The 17146-nt window shown below is 34.7% G+C and overlaps 2 protein-coding genes across 3 annotated transcripts; one reads left to right on the forward strand and one right to left on the reverse strand.

The window, feature by feature from the left end:
• Window positions 1–1368: 1368 nt before the first annotated feature.
• Window positions 1369–4576, reverse strand: LOC137823368 (probable serine/threonine-protein kinase PIX13). Of its 2 annotated transcripts, none has more exons than XM_068628472.1 (6): window positions 3987–4576; window positions 3546–3904; window positions 2908–3073; window positions 2678–2817; window positions 2182–2305; window positions 1369–2014 (listed from the first exon to the last, which is right to left on the reverse strand). In XM_068628472.1, exons 1-6 carry the CDS (start codon window positions 4054–4056, stop codon window positions 1593–1595), a joined length of 1281 nt encoding a protein of 426 aa, XP_068484573.1. In that variant the 5' UTR covers window positions 4057–4576; the 3' UTR covers window positions 1369–1592. The 2 variants fall into 2 exon arrangements, with proteins under 2 accessions (XP_068484573.1, XP_068484574.1); XM_068628473.1 differs by having other exon boundaries at window positions 2938–3073; window positions 3987–4573.
• A 2257-nt stretch (window positions 4577–6833) lies between these two features.
• LOC137826988 (uncharacterized) lies at window positions 6834–16519 on the forward strand. The gene is made up of 13 exons (XM_068633158.1): window positions 6834–7202; window positions 7382–8531; window positions 8818–9027; window positions 9167–9393; window positions 10045–10119; window positions 11729–11800; window positions 11883–11981; window positions 12098–12169; window positions 12257–12371; window positions 13325–13393; window positions 14085–14472; window positions 15040–15169; window positions 15736–16519. The coding sequence occupies exons 1-13, from the start codon at window positions 7062–7064 to the stop codon at window positions 16162–16164; spliced, it is 3177 nt and encodes a 1058-aa protein (XP_068489259.1). The 5' UTR covers window positions 6834–7061; the 3' UTR covers window positions 16165–16519.
• Window positions 16520–17146: the final 627 nt, after the last annotated feature.

Genomic DNA, 17146 nt, shown 5'->3' on the forward strand with positions numbered 1-17146 from the left:
ATCCTAATTTGTACTTAAATAATAATTATATATACAATATTAGGGAGTTTTAAATACTTATAGTTACAAATTCTATAATTCAAATGTCTTTAAATTGCAAAATCAGATATTGAAATTTAAAATGCAAAAATAGTTACTCACTAAAATACACCAGCAATGACCAACCGCCAACCCAGTCCTACCATCCACCATCAGTACCAAACACACCACAACTTTGATTGATAAATGTATACAAAAAAAAGTTTAACATCAATGTGCTAATGCATCAATGCATTTATTTTCAAAAAAGTAAATTTGAACTATTTAAATTAAATAGCTTCATTTTTCATATACTAGAATTAGTGTTGTTTAATTCTTACAATCATGTGATACGTGTGCGTGTTAAAAGATAGTTAAAATATTATTTCTTTCTATATAGTCACAAGTAACAGGGTACACGTTATAAATTTTGTGTGAACACCTACACTAATTTCTCTTATTCAAAAAATATTTTTGTTAAATAATATTTTTATTTAATGTTTAGTCAAAATTTATTTAAGGACATACTTTATCTTTAATTTAAATGATATTTCTCTCTCTTAACAAGTAACTCATTCTTTGCCGTAGAAAAAGTCTTTCACATCTTAAATTGCCAATTAATTGTATTGATTTTGCAACAATTGAAACCACAAATTTGACACAAGAAAATAAAGAATTAAAAATAAATATGAAGATTTATATTGGTGTACTAACGCGTGGTTTCCTTCCGTCATAAATTTTGCAAATTAATATCTATTATGTAATTAAGTAAATCATACTAAACCCTGTTGATTTTTCTTAAAATTTTTTGTGTATCGTTCATGTAATTAAAAATATTATATAAATCAATGTGAATAAAAATTTGTTTTACAATAATTGCTCCAATAGTTCTATTCATAATACATTTTAATTAGTTAACAGTTTAATAATGTATAAAACGTGAAGTCTTAATAACCTTTTAAAAATTACATTTTTCAACTCGATCATGATAATTGACAATTTATATTAAGTGACAATCCTTAATACTATTATTTTAATATTTTATCATATTATTTAATTATAAATTTACTTTTTATTATATATATTTATATTTAAACTCCAAATTTGTCACATAAAAAATTATATATAACTCTTAGGATTATCAAAACATCATTTTCCCTTTCAACTATCAACTACTGCAAGAATGACTTAAAGATAATTATTGTAACATAACTTTCAATTATTACCGATTCTCCATCAACAATTACTTGTGTATAAGCTGCTGAAGTAACTAATCATTGTTTGTTTCCCCAGTTCACACATATATATATATATATATATAATTTGTGTGTAAACAATGATAGACATTGGTATCAAGAAACTCATAAATTTTAATGCAGTCACTTTTCCGATACTGGACCTCAACATCTGTTTAAGCAGAACACAAACCATAATTTACAACTTACAGTACTAACATATGTTTGTTTTACACGTACAAATTTCTGAGTTGAAGAATTACATTATAAATGAACAAGTGGCAAACTCTTGAATGGAAACAAAACAACACAACCAAAGGGGAAACAAACAATGATTAGTTACTTCAGCAGCTTGGTGAAGTAACTACTGTCTTTAAGCGGAGAACGATGGTGCACAGCTTGGTGGGCTTGACGAGTATTAGTAGATCGTGATTTAGGCTCCACAGGTTTCTCATTGGCAGCTTGAATTCGCTCCATACTCTCCAATACCTCCTTCATTGATGGTCGCTGTTTGGGCTCAGTTGCAAGACATTTCAAAGCAAGCTGAGCTATACGAAATGCAGCTTTTGATGGAAACTTTCCTTCCAATCGAGAATCCATAACGCCCTTCAACTTTCTTCTGTCATGCAGGTATGGTTTCACCCAGTCTGTTAGATTATGTTGCCCACTTGGACGGTTGGGATCAAGTGCTCGTAGCCCTGTTAGTATTTCCACCAAAACAACTCCAAACCCATATACATCACTCTTCACATATAGATGCCCTGTATCATAAACAAACGATTTCAAGGTGCAGTACTTTAATGATCAATTTACATTTTCAGCCCAATACAGTTGCACAAAATAACATCACATTACCCAAAGAGTTTTGAAAAGAGAAAAAAAAAAGTTTTACCTAATATGCTCTAATATTAGAATAGAGTTACATTACCTGTGGCCACATATTCAGGAGCTGCATAACCGAATGTGCCCATCACCCTTGTTGTGACATGAGATTGACTAGCTGAAGGACCCAACTTTGCCAAGCCAAAATCTGATATCTTTGCGTTATAGGACTGTAGCATTACAGAAACTAATTAAGTTGTGCACCCAATGGTACATACCAAACTAAAACGATTTCTGAAGAAAAATGAGTGAAACATTCACTGTGTCAATATGTGATAACATGGCAGCAGTAAATATATACGTGTGTTCAGACAAACTTCTCTGGTAAATGCTTTCCTAAGCATACTTCTCTGGTAAATACTTACATAAGCTAAAATTAGTTTATGTACAAGTTAAAAAATAAAAATTTAAAGAAGCTAGAAGAGAGCTTCTAAATTTGATTTATGCATATGCTAATTTTAACGTATGGAAATTTCAATCTTATTTTTACTATATATATAAACTTATTTTGCTAAGACTTGTCAGAGTGTTGCGAAGCTCACCCCATCAAGCAATATATTTGAGGCCTTGAAGTCTCTGTAAATTACTTTCTGGGATGTATGAAGGAAAGCAAGCCCACGAGCTGCGCCAATTGCTATCTTAAGCCTGATATCCCAGGGAAGTGGTTGAACGGCAGAACCCCCTACAATCAAAATAACGTAGCTTTTAGTTGTAAATAAATATACATTTGTTTTGCCATTTCATTTCATGTTTGAGCCGATAATATACTTGCCAAGAAAGTGGTATTTATTTAAGCACTCACTTCCAAATAGATGGTTTTCCAAACTTCCTTTTCGCATAAATTCATAGACAAGAAGAAGCTCTGTTTCCTCCAAACAGTAGCCCAATAGCTTAACAAGATTAGGATGGGAAAGGCGTCCTAGAAAGTTTATTTCGGACTGCACCAAATGAATGAACCATTAGTTTAATAGCAATTTACAAGTCTAGGATTAAACAGTTTGATGAAACAAGTAGCAAAACAAGAGTTTAATGCACCCATACGAATTTGAGATCTTAGACTTTTTGTTTTGTTTCGTAAAGAAGTTAACTGTCAAGTAGGTAAGAAACAGTATGCTGATTCTGCCACACTTAGACTTTATCCTAAAAGGGAAGGAAAATTGCATGAATGATACAGTTATCGTTTAGTTAAACTTAACATTATTTTAATTATAGTTCCAAATAGAGCATGTGTTTGCATGGATCTGGGCTGGAGAAGGTGACACTGACACTAGCTAGCAAAAAACTTTAGGAGCAAGCAGCAGATGCATAAAATTTCATCTTCTGGGGCAGAAATTACATAAAAGATAAAAGATATGTTAGAGAGGGTAAAGGGGGTTTGATTGTTATCCACATGGCATGAAGGATTATTACCCGCCACTCCTCCATTCCTTGTGAGCTTTCAGAGTTGAGTTTTTTGACGGCAATGACTGTTCCACTCTTGGAATTGCCCTTCTCTTCAAGCCAACCCTTGAAGACTTTTCCAAAACCTCCCTCTCCAAGAACTAAATCAGGCCTGAAATTCCTAGTTGCAGCCTTCAAGTCAGCAAAGGAGAAAATCCTCAAATTGGAGGCGGGTAAGATCTGCCCAGTTGGATAAGGTTGGTCACCGCTTGCCACCGAGAACTTGCTATTCATGGAGCTGTTCACACTTCCAGAAGTAGTAGTTGTGGTTGTGCTAGTGGTAAAGCTGGTGGTGCTGCTGCTGATGGTCTGAGATGTATCCGCCGTGGCTAAACGAAAGGAGGGAAGCATAAATGAAACGAAAACATGTGGAAAATGACAGGAATCGAAAGGAAAAGGTAAAGAGCAAACCTGTGCTAAGGTTACCGGTGGTTGTTGGGGTTACGCCGCCGTGAGGCTGAGAAGGCCAGCAGTTTCCCATTAGAACGGCGCAGAAAGAAGAATTCAGAGGCTCCTTCTCCGATCGATGATGGTGTTCTTGTTACTTCTTTTGGGTCCAATAATTGAAAATAGCTTTGGCAGAGCCTATGGGGTGCGATGAAAAAAGCAAAAGTAATGAATTGTTAACTGTTATGGTATTGACAAGTTAAGTCACATAGACTTAGTCTCTCTCTCTTTCTCTCTCTCTATTTCTATCTAACTCTGCTCCATCCTTAGTCTTCAAGTCAACTATCGTGACAGGGAAAGTTTTTATTATATTGAGTCAAATCAACAAACACCCTCTGTTCAAACAAATCGCACACGCACACGCCTCTATTCTCCCGTTTCAATTTCAAACAACCAACTTATAAATTCAATCTTTTCTCGCATTTCATCCACCAAACAAATGTTTGACTCTAGAAACACACGCCATTCGCTTCCGCGCTTGCTTTGTTGTGTTGCGGTGTGAAATGGTTTCACCAATTTCCACCACAGTGGCGCCTTTGAATATCACCGTGGACATATATACACTTGCGATTGCAGATATATAACTGTGTTGTTGATATTATTATTGACCACGTTAATTATCTGTTTTTTACTTTGAAAAATGTAATTATGAGACAAGTAACATAAATTAGGCAATTTCTCCCTACACTATTTTTTAAATCCAATTTTGTCATTGTTTTCTTTATTTTGAAAAAAAGCTGCATAGGAGTTTGGTGTTTTTTTAGTCAGCTGTTCCGAATGACGATATTCAAAAGTCTGTCTGGATATAAACTTACAGATGCATGAATTCGGAAGGTAATTTGATTTCCAGTTTTATTACGAAGTGGACTTTAAGTTTAATTTAATTCCATAAAACCAACTCATGAGGTTGAGGTTTGCACCCACTTATATACAATGAAAGGCTCTAATCTCTAGTCGATGTGGGATCTCCAACAAGTTTAAAGTTAACCAATATGAATATTCGAAATGATTTTTAGAGTTACGGATTGCTACATCTAGAAGAATGAAAACTCACTATTCTTTGTTGTTGGGTGCACTTAAATTTAACCTACTTTCTACTTCGTTAAGAGTATTATAATAATTTCACATGGAGATATTGAGTGTCAATCTGAAATGATATGGTAAAGGGAGAACTAGCCCATAAGTTAATGTTTCTCTCTTACATGTTTATAAAAGGTTGATTCTACCCATACCATAACAATGCAAATACGCATCCAACACACTAACGTGAAATGTTCGTTTTCCCCTTAATGATTTTAAAAAATTTGTCTTCCATAATTCACATCCGTAAGTCAAATCACAAAGTTCTGGATATACAAATTCAGAACTAATATGTCACTTCTAGATTTTGCCATCCAGAAGCTTACTTTGAAAGTATAAATGATCTTTTAGATGTCAAAATTTGTAAGCAAACATAAATGAGTTCTGGATCTCGATCCTCACACCATCTACAACACACCATTTCAGATATGAAAATTCATAACTCATAACTCACTTTTAGATATAGTGATCCAAAAACTTAAATGAATTACGAAAATAAACTTTCAAATATCAAAATCTGGAGCATATAACAATCTTTTACGACAAACTAATAACAATATTGTGTTTTAAATTTTGTATTGAGTAGATGTCTAAATGATATGGGGGACGGAGAAATTGGCTAATGATATGGTGGACGGAGAAATCGCTTTATAAATATTCACCTTAAATTACCATTTATGCACGTGGCACCAGCTAAACCTTTTAAACCTTAAAACTTGTGCGTTATGTATGCATCGTATCATTTGAGATAACTTGTATGCAGTGGGAGAGACACATGAATCTAGATACCAAAAGCAATTTGATTTGGTCTCGAAGGAAATTTTTTGTTTTTTTCTGATGCGTGGGAAATGGATTCCGCCATTATTGTTGACAGAAACAAGGTGTGTGAGGAGGTTTTAATGGGTGATATGGTCTGTGAAAGTTCTTATCTAAAAACTATCAACAATGTTTCTTTTTTGAAGTGCCATGGTTAAAAAGTAGTTCACAGAGATTTTGGTGGAAACGGGTTGAAGCTGTTCTTCGGGCTCATCATTCATTCCGCTCCTTTACACATGACATAAACTTTATCAGAGGTTTAATTAAGTATTTGGATCCACTTTAACTTTTAGTTTTTATATTTCAAATTTATTTATTTCAATTCTTATAAGTATCAATTTTAATTTTTTTACTCTTCATAAATTTAAACACCAAAGACTAGATATATTAAATATTATAAGTATAAAAACTAAAAAGAAATTAAAATAGCATGGATGATAATCAAAATGACGATCTTTAAATTTAGTGAATAAAAAATAAAATTAATAGAATTATAAGAACTTTTTTTTTATAAGCAAATAATAAAAAAAATAAAAAAAGACAGTTCAGAGGTGTCCCAACCTTTATACAAAACTCCAAATACAAATATTCTAGTACCATACCAACTAATGATCCAACAATAAGTACAAAATATAAGAACCCAACAAATACAATTACATTAACCCACTAAAAATGTCACACCCTCAAACAAAGACATACAAGAGGTTTTTGCCATCAGACCGAAATATCATAACCAAGTGTCAAACTCCACAATATGAATGATTTATAAGAATTAAAATATGTAATTAAAATATGAATGATTTATTCACTAATAGCTTATTGTTAGAATTTTAGTTACTATATTATAATTGTGATTATTAAGTGTGGATTATTATTTTAATATGAATGAATTATATAAATGAAATGTTGAGGGGAGGGGTATATTTGAAATTTGGTAAGTGGAGAGGATTAAAGAGAAATGAGGAAAGAGGGATGATCTGTAATATTGTTGTTGGGTGAGTGGAGGCGGAGAGAAGAGAAGCGATTAATCAATTTCTGTTGTGGAGATGGTTTGGTGAGTGAATCAGAGGTTAATTGTTTAGATGGTGTGATCTATAAAACTGTGCAATCAATTCAAATCAGGCGGTGCTGTTGAATTCTGCAATGGCATCTGCAGCACCTAACGTCGATCTCTTCGATGCTTATTTTCGCCGCGCCGATTTGGATCGCGACGGCCGTATCAGCGGCGCCGAGGCCGTCTCCTTCTTCCAAGGCTCCGGTTTGCCCAAGCAGGTCCTTGCGCAGGTCACTATCTCTCTCACACACTCTTGATTCTCAATTTCTGCTCATGATTTCATTTACTCGTTATCCTGCCATTATAAGTGTGATTAAGCATTTGAGTTAATTGGGTGCTGCTTCATGATTTCGTTAGTCTAATGCTAAATACATGAGAGATCACACTCACCCGTCTTCTTGTGCTGCAGATTTGGGCATTTGCAAACCAAAGCCAAAGTGGTTTCCTTGGCCGAGCAGAGTTTTACAATGCCCTCAAGCTTGTTACCGTGGCACAAAGTAGGCGGGAACTAACTCCTGAAATGGTAAAAGCAGCATTGTATGGCCCTGCTGCATCTAAGATTCCTGCACCTCAAATTAATTTCAGTGCCACAGCTGCAGCCCCTGTATCTGTACCTGCACCTGCACCTGCACCACAGGCTGGTCCTGTTAATCTTTTATCCCACCAAAATCTTGGACCAAGGGGGGCAGTTCCAAATCCGAGCGTTAACCAACAAAACCTTCCTTCTCTGGGAAGTCAGTTAGGGAGGCCTCCAGCTTCTAATCTACCACCTGGTGTTGCAACTCAAGGAATGGCAGTTGGTGGAGCACGACCTGAAATCCTCAATATGTCAGGTTACGGGTCTGCTGGTAAGATGGGTGAATCTCCAGGAGCAGCTTCCTCTCAGATAGCAGTCAGAGGAAGTAGTCCCCAAGCAACGCAGGAGGGGTTTGGGCTTGCAACCTCTGGATCAAATGTGGCACGGCCCCCTGGTCAATATCCTGCCTCCAGCATAAAGCCGTCAGATCAAATGGTTAAGGATTCTAAACCAGTCAGCCCTTCTGTTAATGGTAATCCCGATTCATTTTTTGGAGGTGATTTGTTTTCAGCTAGTTCATTTCAGCCCAAGCAAGTTTCTGCTCCACAAGGATATTCTTCTGGCAGTTCAACGCTTTCTTCAGCTATTGTACCTGTGCCCGGAGGAAACCAGCCTTCTATTAGGACTACTGCCCCTGATTCTTTGCAGGGGTCACTTGTAAGCCAGCCTGTTGGTGCTCAGCTTCAGCAAGCCCAGCCCGTGAGTGCTCAGCTTCAGCAAGCCCAGCCTGTTGGTGCTCAACCTGTGGTAAAACAGGACCAGTATGTCCCAGTTCAAAAACATAACATGCCGAATTCATCTGGACTTCCTGGGAGATTGCACGATTCTTCTTCCAGTCAGCCCCAGTCTCCATGGCCAAAGATGGCACAAACCGATGTTCAGAAATATATGAGAGTATTCATGGAAGTAGACACAGATAGAGACGGCAAAATCACTGGGGAACAAGCACGGAACTTGTTTCTTAGTTGGAGGTTGCCAAGAGGTATATTGCTTCTTACTTCACTCCCTTTTTTCTTGGACAGCTTGCTTAAAAGGCTATCTTTATTTTTCTAGTTCTCTAGCTCTACATACAATAGGAAATCAACTTAAATATGATTAATTACACAAATTGAAGGACTATTTTGTTTTTGATGACATTTGCTTTTATGCATGTTTATTGGAAGGGGAGGGGTGTCTGTTTAGTTTTAACACCCTACATGAGTGTTATTTGTCAATGCCTAGCTAATTTCCTGAACATTATCTGTATGCCATGTTTTATATTTTTTCAGAGGTTTTACAGAAGGTCTGGGACTTATCCGATCAAGATAATGATAGCATGCTTTCTCTCAGGGAGTTTTGTATTGCATTGTACCTAATGGAGCGACACAGAGAAGGACGTGCTCTTCCAGCAGTACTTCCTAGTAATATCATGGTTGATTTACCAACTAGTGGTCAACCGGCTGCTCCCTACAGTGCCGTACCTTGGGGAAATCCATCAGGTGTGTGTCCAATAATTAGCAGCTTTTATTTTACTGCTACCAATACCCCAGTACTACTATTATCAGACATTTCTAGTATAACCATTCATATAAATTAAAATTATGTTTTTGTGTCTTTTTGCTATTTTGTCTTTTGAAGGTTTTCAACAACAAGGGGTGACTGGTTCCGGGGCTCGACAAGTGAATCCTGCTGCAGGTCGGCCGCCAAGGCCAGCTGCTGTCTCTCAGTCTGATGAAGGACCTCAGAACAAACCACAGAAATCTAAAATTCCAGTATTGGAGAAGCACCTCATAAATCAGCTGAGTTCAGATGAGCAAAATTCAATTAATTCAAAGTTTCAAGAAGCATCAGAAGCTGATAAGAAGGTACCTCTTTATTTTGTTTATTTTTTTGCATCATTTCTATTGTTACACGTACTATAGGGCTAAAAGAAATGCGATCTACTCTTTTCTCTGGTTCCTTCAGCAATTTTTTATACTTGTCTAAAACACCTTAACAAAATTTTGTATAATTTTATCCTTGATAGGTATTGCATTAATATGTCCTTATAAAGAATACACCATAGCTGCAGATTATTGTTTTTATTTTGATTGAAATGTTTGCATATGTTTACCTGTCGTTTGTATATGCTGCTGTATTTTCTTGTATATTTATCAATTGCAATGGCTTATTTTCATTGGATTTTTAGTTTCATATTAAGCAACTATTTATAGGGAATGTGTCATCTATGGTAATCTTTCAAGCTCAATTAATTTGAGAATTGTTGAGATGACATTGTAAGCTATTTTTGGTTTAAACCCTGAAGTATGCACACTGTTTTTGGCTGATGATTGGAACTTATCGATACAAAAATTATTAGCTGTTACTGGTATATTTGAAAATTCATGGAAATATCATGGTCTAGATTGCCATTTGGGTGAATCACATCATTACTGCAGTCCATGTATACTTGATAAAATTCTTGTTTCAACGAACACAGTCAATTCTCATCTTTTCATTTGTTTTGTTAAATGAAGGTGGAAGAACTTGAGAAAGAAATTGGGGAGTCCAAAGAGAAAATAGAATTCTATCGCGCAAAAATGCAAGAACTCGTTAGTGTTTTCCTTGCTCTTTTCCTTTTTATCTTATTAAGGTCTGTTTATAGAAAGTAGTTATGTGATGGATTTTTTTAGAGCTTTGTTTCAGATTTACTGTTTTCTGCTTCTAAGAAAACAACTAGAGCAGTATGTTTAAAGTTTTCCCTTTTCCAAAATCTTATATAATCATTATAAATTCTTTTAACATGCCATTTGAATAAAAAAACAAATTTTCTTCAATAAACAAGGCTTAAATAAAAGAACTTTAAAACTCTAGTCTGTTTAATTGGATTTCATTTTTGCTCCGTTTTAACTCTCCTTTCTGGTTTGATATTGGATTTGTCTACATACTGTTTGTTGATTTGCAGGCTTAGCTATACACCATACAGAAGTACTGACTTAACAAAACTAATAATTTCTTACTATAGGTCTGCTAAACATAATTGCATGATCACATGTCTACCTGTTGGGTTTCCTCTCCTATTCATTTTAAGGAAGTGAAAAAGAGGCTCTTGGACCTGGAAAGGTCTTTTATTTAATTGTTACTTATTAGTAGATGTTACAACGCCTCTTTTCAGCTTTTCTCTGCTTCTTCTGATACCTAGAAACTACTGGGAAAAAGGTTCTAAAAAACATCTGAAACAGACATGTTCTATTGTAATGCCTTTTGTACTAATTGTGTAGAAGAGTAAAGCATATAAAAGCTACCTTTCTTGTTGTTATGGTTAATAGCTTCATATATGTAGTTATAACGGAGATTCACTGGTTAATGTTGTGGAATTGGAAGAAGGGAACACAAAAGACTGGTGCCTTATGGGTATACAGTCATGGGAGAAATGACCCCCTTTTTGGCTAAATCATGGAGACATAGCAGCATAAGGTGTTTCCTGCATTCGCCATTGCTGGACAGCCACACCTCCCTCTTATTGCCACTGACCACCCACTACATATGCACGTTCTTTGCCAAATGCAAAGCTGCCTTTTAATTTTTAGCATGTGCAGCATTTAGCTAGCTGCTCAAGGAGTTAGGGTTTCACATGATGGGTGCTACAGAGTTAGTGTTTCATTTGTTTTGGTTTGTTGGGCTTGAATTTGAGTCCAGCTTAGTTTCTGTTTTTATATTTTTTACTTAAAGCATAACAAAATATTGTTTAATTTAATTTAATATAATAAATAAAATAAACCATAGCATATAATATACAGACCAAACTATAGTGAATGATACCAAAAAAATAAATAAGGCATATGATAAATTCAAATTAGAGGTCATCTCAATATCCGCCATCTTGCTATAGCGGTTTTTGTAACTGGCTGCTCCACATTTGCTACCCAGGAATGTTAACTATGAGTATCATGTTAGAATTTTCTTTTTCTTTTTACTTTCAACTTTCTTAACAAATTTGTTGTTTTTTGTGCATAAATGGTTTTTATGAAGGCAAATATGAGAATTTTTTATGAATTTTTTTCTTTTTATTTTCACCTTTTGTATATTTAATAGGTAGAAAAGAGTAAAGCTTATAAAAGCCGGCTTTAATGTTCTTCTTATGGTTAATAGTGTCATGTTAATTTTATTTTATTTCTTTTACCCTTTTTCAACAAATTTCTTGTTCTTTTGCCATAAAAGGTTCTGTACAAAAGCAGATGTGACAATCGGCTTAATGAGGTCATAGAAAGAATATCAGCTGATAAACATGAGGTATCTTTCTTTAAAATTGAATGTGTTCTTTATTACCTCAATAATCATAATCTTTATTATTTGCTCAATATATTAATTTCAGGTTGAGATTCTAGCAAAGAAATATGAAGCTAAATATAAGCAAGTAGGAGATTTGTCATCCAAGTTAACTACTGAGGAAGCCACATTTCGTGACATACAGGTGCAATGAAATATGACTTTTTCTTCAGTTGATCGGTTATTAGCATATATACTAAATGGTTTGTTTTCTTTTGCCTGTTTTGCTTCATTGCTGTCAAATGGTTTATTTGTGTGTAGGAGAAAAAAATTGAATTGTATCAAGCAATTGTAAAGATTCAACAGGATGGAAAAGGTGATGCAACTCTGCAGGTATATTTTAATATTACCAGGTTGGTGCATCCATCTTGACAAATTGTGATCAACTTCTGTATCTCATTTATCATCTTAATTTTTAAGGCTCATGTTGATCATATCCAATCGGACCTTGATGAGCTGGTGAAATCTCTGAATGAGCGGTGCAAGAAGTATGGATTACATGCTAAGCCCACAACATTACTGGAACTACCCTTTGGTAAATTCAAATTTGTATTTGATTCTGTGATATCCTTTCAGTTGTTCTCAAATCTTTTTCATGTCTATAATCTATTACTTCTTTATATGGTATTTAGTGCATTTGTTTAGATATCAACTTTGCTTTTTAGTTTGAGGAAGTGGCCTTCGGCTGCTGAACTACTGGTTTTGAATCAGCAATAAATTATTTGAGCCAGTGCAACTTGATACAGGTTGCCTGATCAATATATTCAGTTTATTCAGCTTTTGTGACCTTTATAACTGATTTGGTTGCACAACTCTGTTTGGACAGACTCTATACAATAATTTATAAAACTCATGTCTCTTATTATGCATCTTTTCTCATATGCAATTTTTTTGGAGATCAATTTACAATACAGTATCATGATGCTTATATTTATATGGTTCTTTGTAATAGCTGCTACTGTACTTGCTATCGTATGTTGGGTTAATGTTGATTTTATGAAGAGGGAAACCTTAACTCTGATGTTTCTTACAACAGTATGCAAGATATGCTATTCAGTTTCAGTACATTTATTTTATTGCTGTTGATAGCATTCTATAAATTAGTGCTTATATTTTAGATTGTTCTGACAGAAAACTTTAGTTGTTGGTTTTTGGTATCTGTATGATTGCATTTGTCTACCATTATTTTAATGTAGCTCAATAAACTGTTTATAGCCAACAAGTTGGCTCTTCATTTTTCTTAACTTAAATTGCTTCGTTTTTTTCACTTTCTAGCTAACTGCATTTTTGGCTTCTTGATACAATTATCTAGTTTTCTTGCTTGTGTCTTCTGTTATTTCTCTTTGCTTTGTGGTTTTGTGGTGCCCTGCCAATAAACCCCTGGTGCTTCTGTCTAATATATATTTATAAATATTGAATAATGTAGTAATTATATTCATATTGAGTTTGTTCTTTATTCTGTGGCCTCACTTAATTTTATCCTGTAAGGCTGGCAACCCGGAATCCAAGAAGGAGCTGCTGACTGGGATGAAGATTGGGATAAGCTTGAAGATAAAGGTATTTCAACCTGTTTGATGATTTCACAAATAGAAATAAGGAAAGAATATATAGATGATAATTAAAGAAATAAATGCAGACATCTGTTCAGATTAGAGAAGAAATCACGACATTTAGGTAAGAGCTGAATGCCTACATAACACTGGCATTTTTATTAGCAGTAATAAAATGATAATATTCGAAGACCAAGCAAACTGATCCAAGTCAGGTCTTACACACCTTGTAGCAACTAAATAATTAATGGACTAGGGATAAAGAAAGGGGGTACTCAGTTTAGCTTTACATTTGGGTGCATCATTGAAAGAACCTGTAGGAATATGCCAGTCTTTATCTATTTGTAAAATGCTCTCTTGTATGTACCCAGAGAACTTAGTTTCTGTCACTTTCTCTGCTTGCCTGCACCTCCCTTGTATCCATGTTTCTCTTACACTTGGTTCTTTGTTAGTGGATGAACTGTAATTAGTTGATTTTGTTGTGCCATTATTTTGTCAGCACTGCTGTTTATCTAAGTGTGAGGGGTCGATTATGAACAGTTATGTAGTTCTGGAGACAGTACATTCCAAAAACTATGTGTACATTTAAGAGATATTATGATATTTTTTTAATTAAAATAATGGTTAACTGCTCCTGTTCACTTTTAAATAATATTTTGGAAATGGCTACATAAATTGGTTATTCACTATGCTTGCAGAATTTGTATTTGTCAAAGAACTTACTCTTGATGTCCAAAACACTATAGCGCCTCCAAAGCAAAAGTTGCCGTCTGCTGTGAACACAGAAGCTGCGAACACAGAAACTGTAAACACAGAAGCTGTGAACCCTGACAGTCCTGCATTTGCAGCTTCTCCTAAGAGTGATGATAAGTCAGAAAAGCCACAGACTACCACCAATGAACAAGGAATTGGCAATGGATCTGTTTATAATAAAAGTGAAGATGGGTCGGCAAAAAGTGCTCCCAATAGTCCATTTGCAGGCAGTGCCATTGGAAGCCCACATGGGGACTTTGCTGATTCTGACTTTAGAAAAACTGCTGGTGAAGATAGCTCACCCCGTGATCATAACATTCAAGAAACCCAAAGGTTGGTTTTTAAGATATTTACATTAGTTTCCCAAATGCTGGCCAATTGCCCATTTTGCCACGTGATTAGATGTCCTCTTATTGTGCTGTTCATTAATATTCGCTGTGCCTTTGAAAGGTCATGGTACTTATAATTTATTATTTTTTTTATCTCTGAAGGGATCAAGTTGGTAAAGTTACTCTCTTTGATAACTTTTTTGGTTTATATTAAATTTTATTAATCCTACAGTTGAATATTTAGATATCGATTCAACAACCATGAAAATCAAGGTTTTAGTTAAATCACTCTTTTTTACTTAAGTAATCATAAAGGGAAATTAATTGCAGGTCTGCAAAAACTGGTAGGGAAACATAATGAAAATGGGATATACACCATACCATTCAAGGGTTGAGAGAGAACATGTGAGAATGTTTTTAAATTAAGAAACAAACAATAAGCCATGAAATCAGAAATCCTCTCATATCCCATTCTTATTATGCAACCACAAAATATGCTCCATGAAATTTTCACGCATATATTTGTGATGATGCAATGCAACATAATTTAAATATACTCTTGCATATGTAGCGATCGTGGTGGTGTCAAGTCTGTGTTTTCTGGAGACAAAAGTTTTGATGAACCAAATTGGGGAACATTTGACACTAATGATGATATTGATTCAGTTTGGGCATTCAATGCCAATAACACCACTAAGGAGGTATGCCAATTCTCTTACCTTAAAGTATTATCTTGGCTAAATTATTTTTTTATTTCAAAACATGCGTTTCCAGTTTTGTATATGTGTTGTGTAATACTGTAACAATAATGATCATCCTAATACTGTAACACCTCCCTCTAGTTGAAGATGAGTATGCCCTCATCTTGTTAACAGTCAACCCACTTAACGTTAGGAGGTGTGAATAGTTACATTGCATTTTACTTGTGAGGGAATATGAAGCCATGATATGATGATCGGGTGTACGAATTCTATGATTGTGTCATAAAATCAAAGGGATAAACGTGTCGTTCGTTGAAAAAGTATTGAAGCTAGTTTGCAAAGGATTGATTGGATCAGAGGAGGAAGCATTATATAATCTTAATGAGCTTAGATATGCTGCCCTAAGGTACATAAATTGAATATAATCGAGGAATGATGAAAAACAGCATAATTACACCCTATTCTTCTGAACCCAACCTTCTGTTAATGTACGATTTTAGCGTGTTTGATCAATGGTTATTTTTTATGTAGCAATCTACCAATTACTTTTAGAAAATTGTTTACAGGAGAGAGACTTTGAGGGAGGTGGGGACAATTATTTCTTTGATTCTGGAGACCTGGGCTTAAACCCCATCAAAACAGGTTCACCACGGGTTGGTGATCTCTTCCAGAGGAACACTAGATTCACTTTTGATGATTCTGTTCCAAGCACGCCACTTTTCAGCTCAAGTAGCTCTCCACAAAGGCCAAAAGAGTGGTTGGAAACTGCTTTCGACTTCTCAAGATTTGATTCTTTCAGAACACATGATAGTGTACCTCTCCCTGCTCGGGATGCGACAGAACAATTTGATTCAGTACGCAACAGTGTGGATTTTGATCAAGTTCATGGATTTCCAGCATTTGATGACTCGGATCCCTTCGGCTCTGGGCCGTTTAGGACTTCATCAGATAGTCAAACTCCAAAAAGAGGATCTGATAATTGGAGTGCATTTTAGCTTAGCAAATTCACCCAATGCATTATTTGTAGTTTTGGTGGAGTGGGTTGTCTCTCAGTCTTACTATTTGGACCTGTTATAATCTGTAATGTATTTCTTTATTTTATCCTGTGTATTCCTTGTTCTTGTTCTTGTTCTTGTTCCTCACTTTTTTTGTTGGGGAAGGGCTTGGCATCGTCTCCACTCCCACCAATCTCACTTCCCTTGATTCAAACTCAAAGCCTGTCTATATTTTTGGTTTGTTGGTTCATAATTTTCCATACTCCTCCAGAAGAGATTGTGGTATTCATGACTATCACATTTGAGTGATGTTTACTCACCGGAATTTTATTATAATTCTTTTTTCATTTCTCAACTATAACTGGAACCTAATTTGTCCAATTAAATTTAGAGAAATGTAAACACAGTATACTTTCTCACAATTTATTTTTTTGTTAACTCACATTTATGTAAATTCACGTAATTATTTGTCTGAAATTTGTTAACATTCCTCCTCAATCTAATTGCATAGCAATACTCGAGATGGTTCTGATTTTGCGGCAAGTGTTTATTTATTAATTATCCAATTATGTTGAAGTTGGGTAGAGAATTTCAAATTAATAGGAAGTGGAATCGAATTGATTTGTTTGTTTGCATAGTTATTCTATATCTATCATTTTAAAATATTCTATTATAATTTTGATTATGAAATAGTGCTCCTTTAATTTAAAATTTATTTCTAGAACGTCAAATTTAAAATTTTTCTGTACGCTTTATCCGGAAAAATATTCATAAAAACTTTCTAGAAATCTTGTGGGAGAACTATGGGTTATTTGAAATCAACCCTTTTCAGCTCATGACATTCCTTGATTATCATAACGCAATCATCGTAGAGTTATTATATAGTAAACACAAAAGCATAAAAACAATAGTAAGTTTTTTTATCAGCATTAAAATATATTGAGTTATTTTATCAGCATAAAAGAATTAAGTAAAAACAAAT

The sequence above is a fragment of the Phaseolus vulgaris genome, chromosome 8 (assembly GCF_000499845.2).
Source record: "Phaseolus vulgaris cultivar G19833 chromosome 8, P. vulgaris v2.0, whole genome shotgun sequence".
In the NCBI taxonomy this organism is placed as follows: Eukaryota; Viridiplantae; Streptophyta; class Magnoliopsida; order Fabales; family Fabaceae; genus Phaseolus; species Phaseolus vulgaris.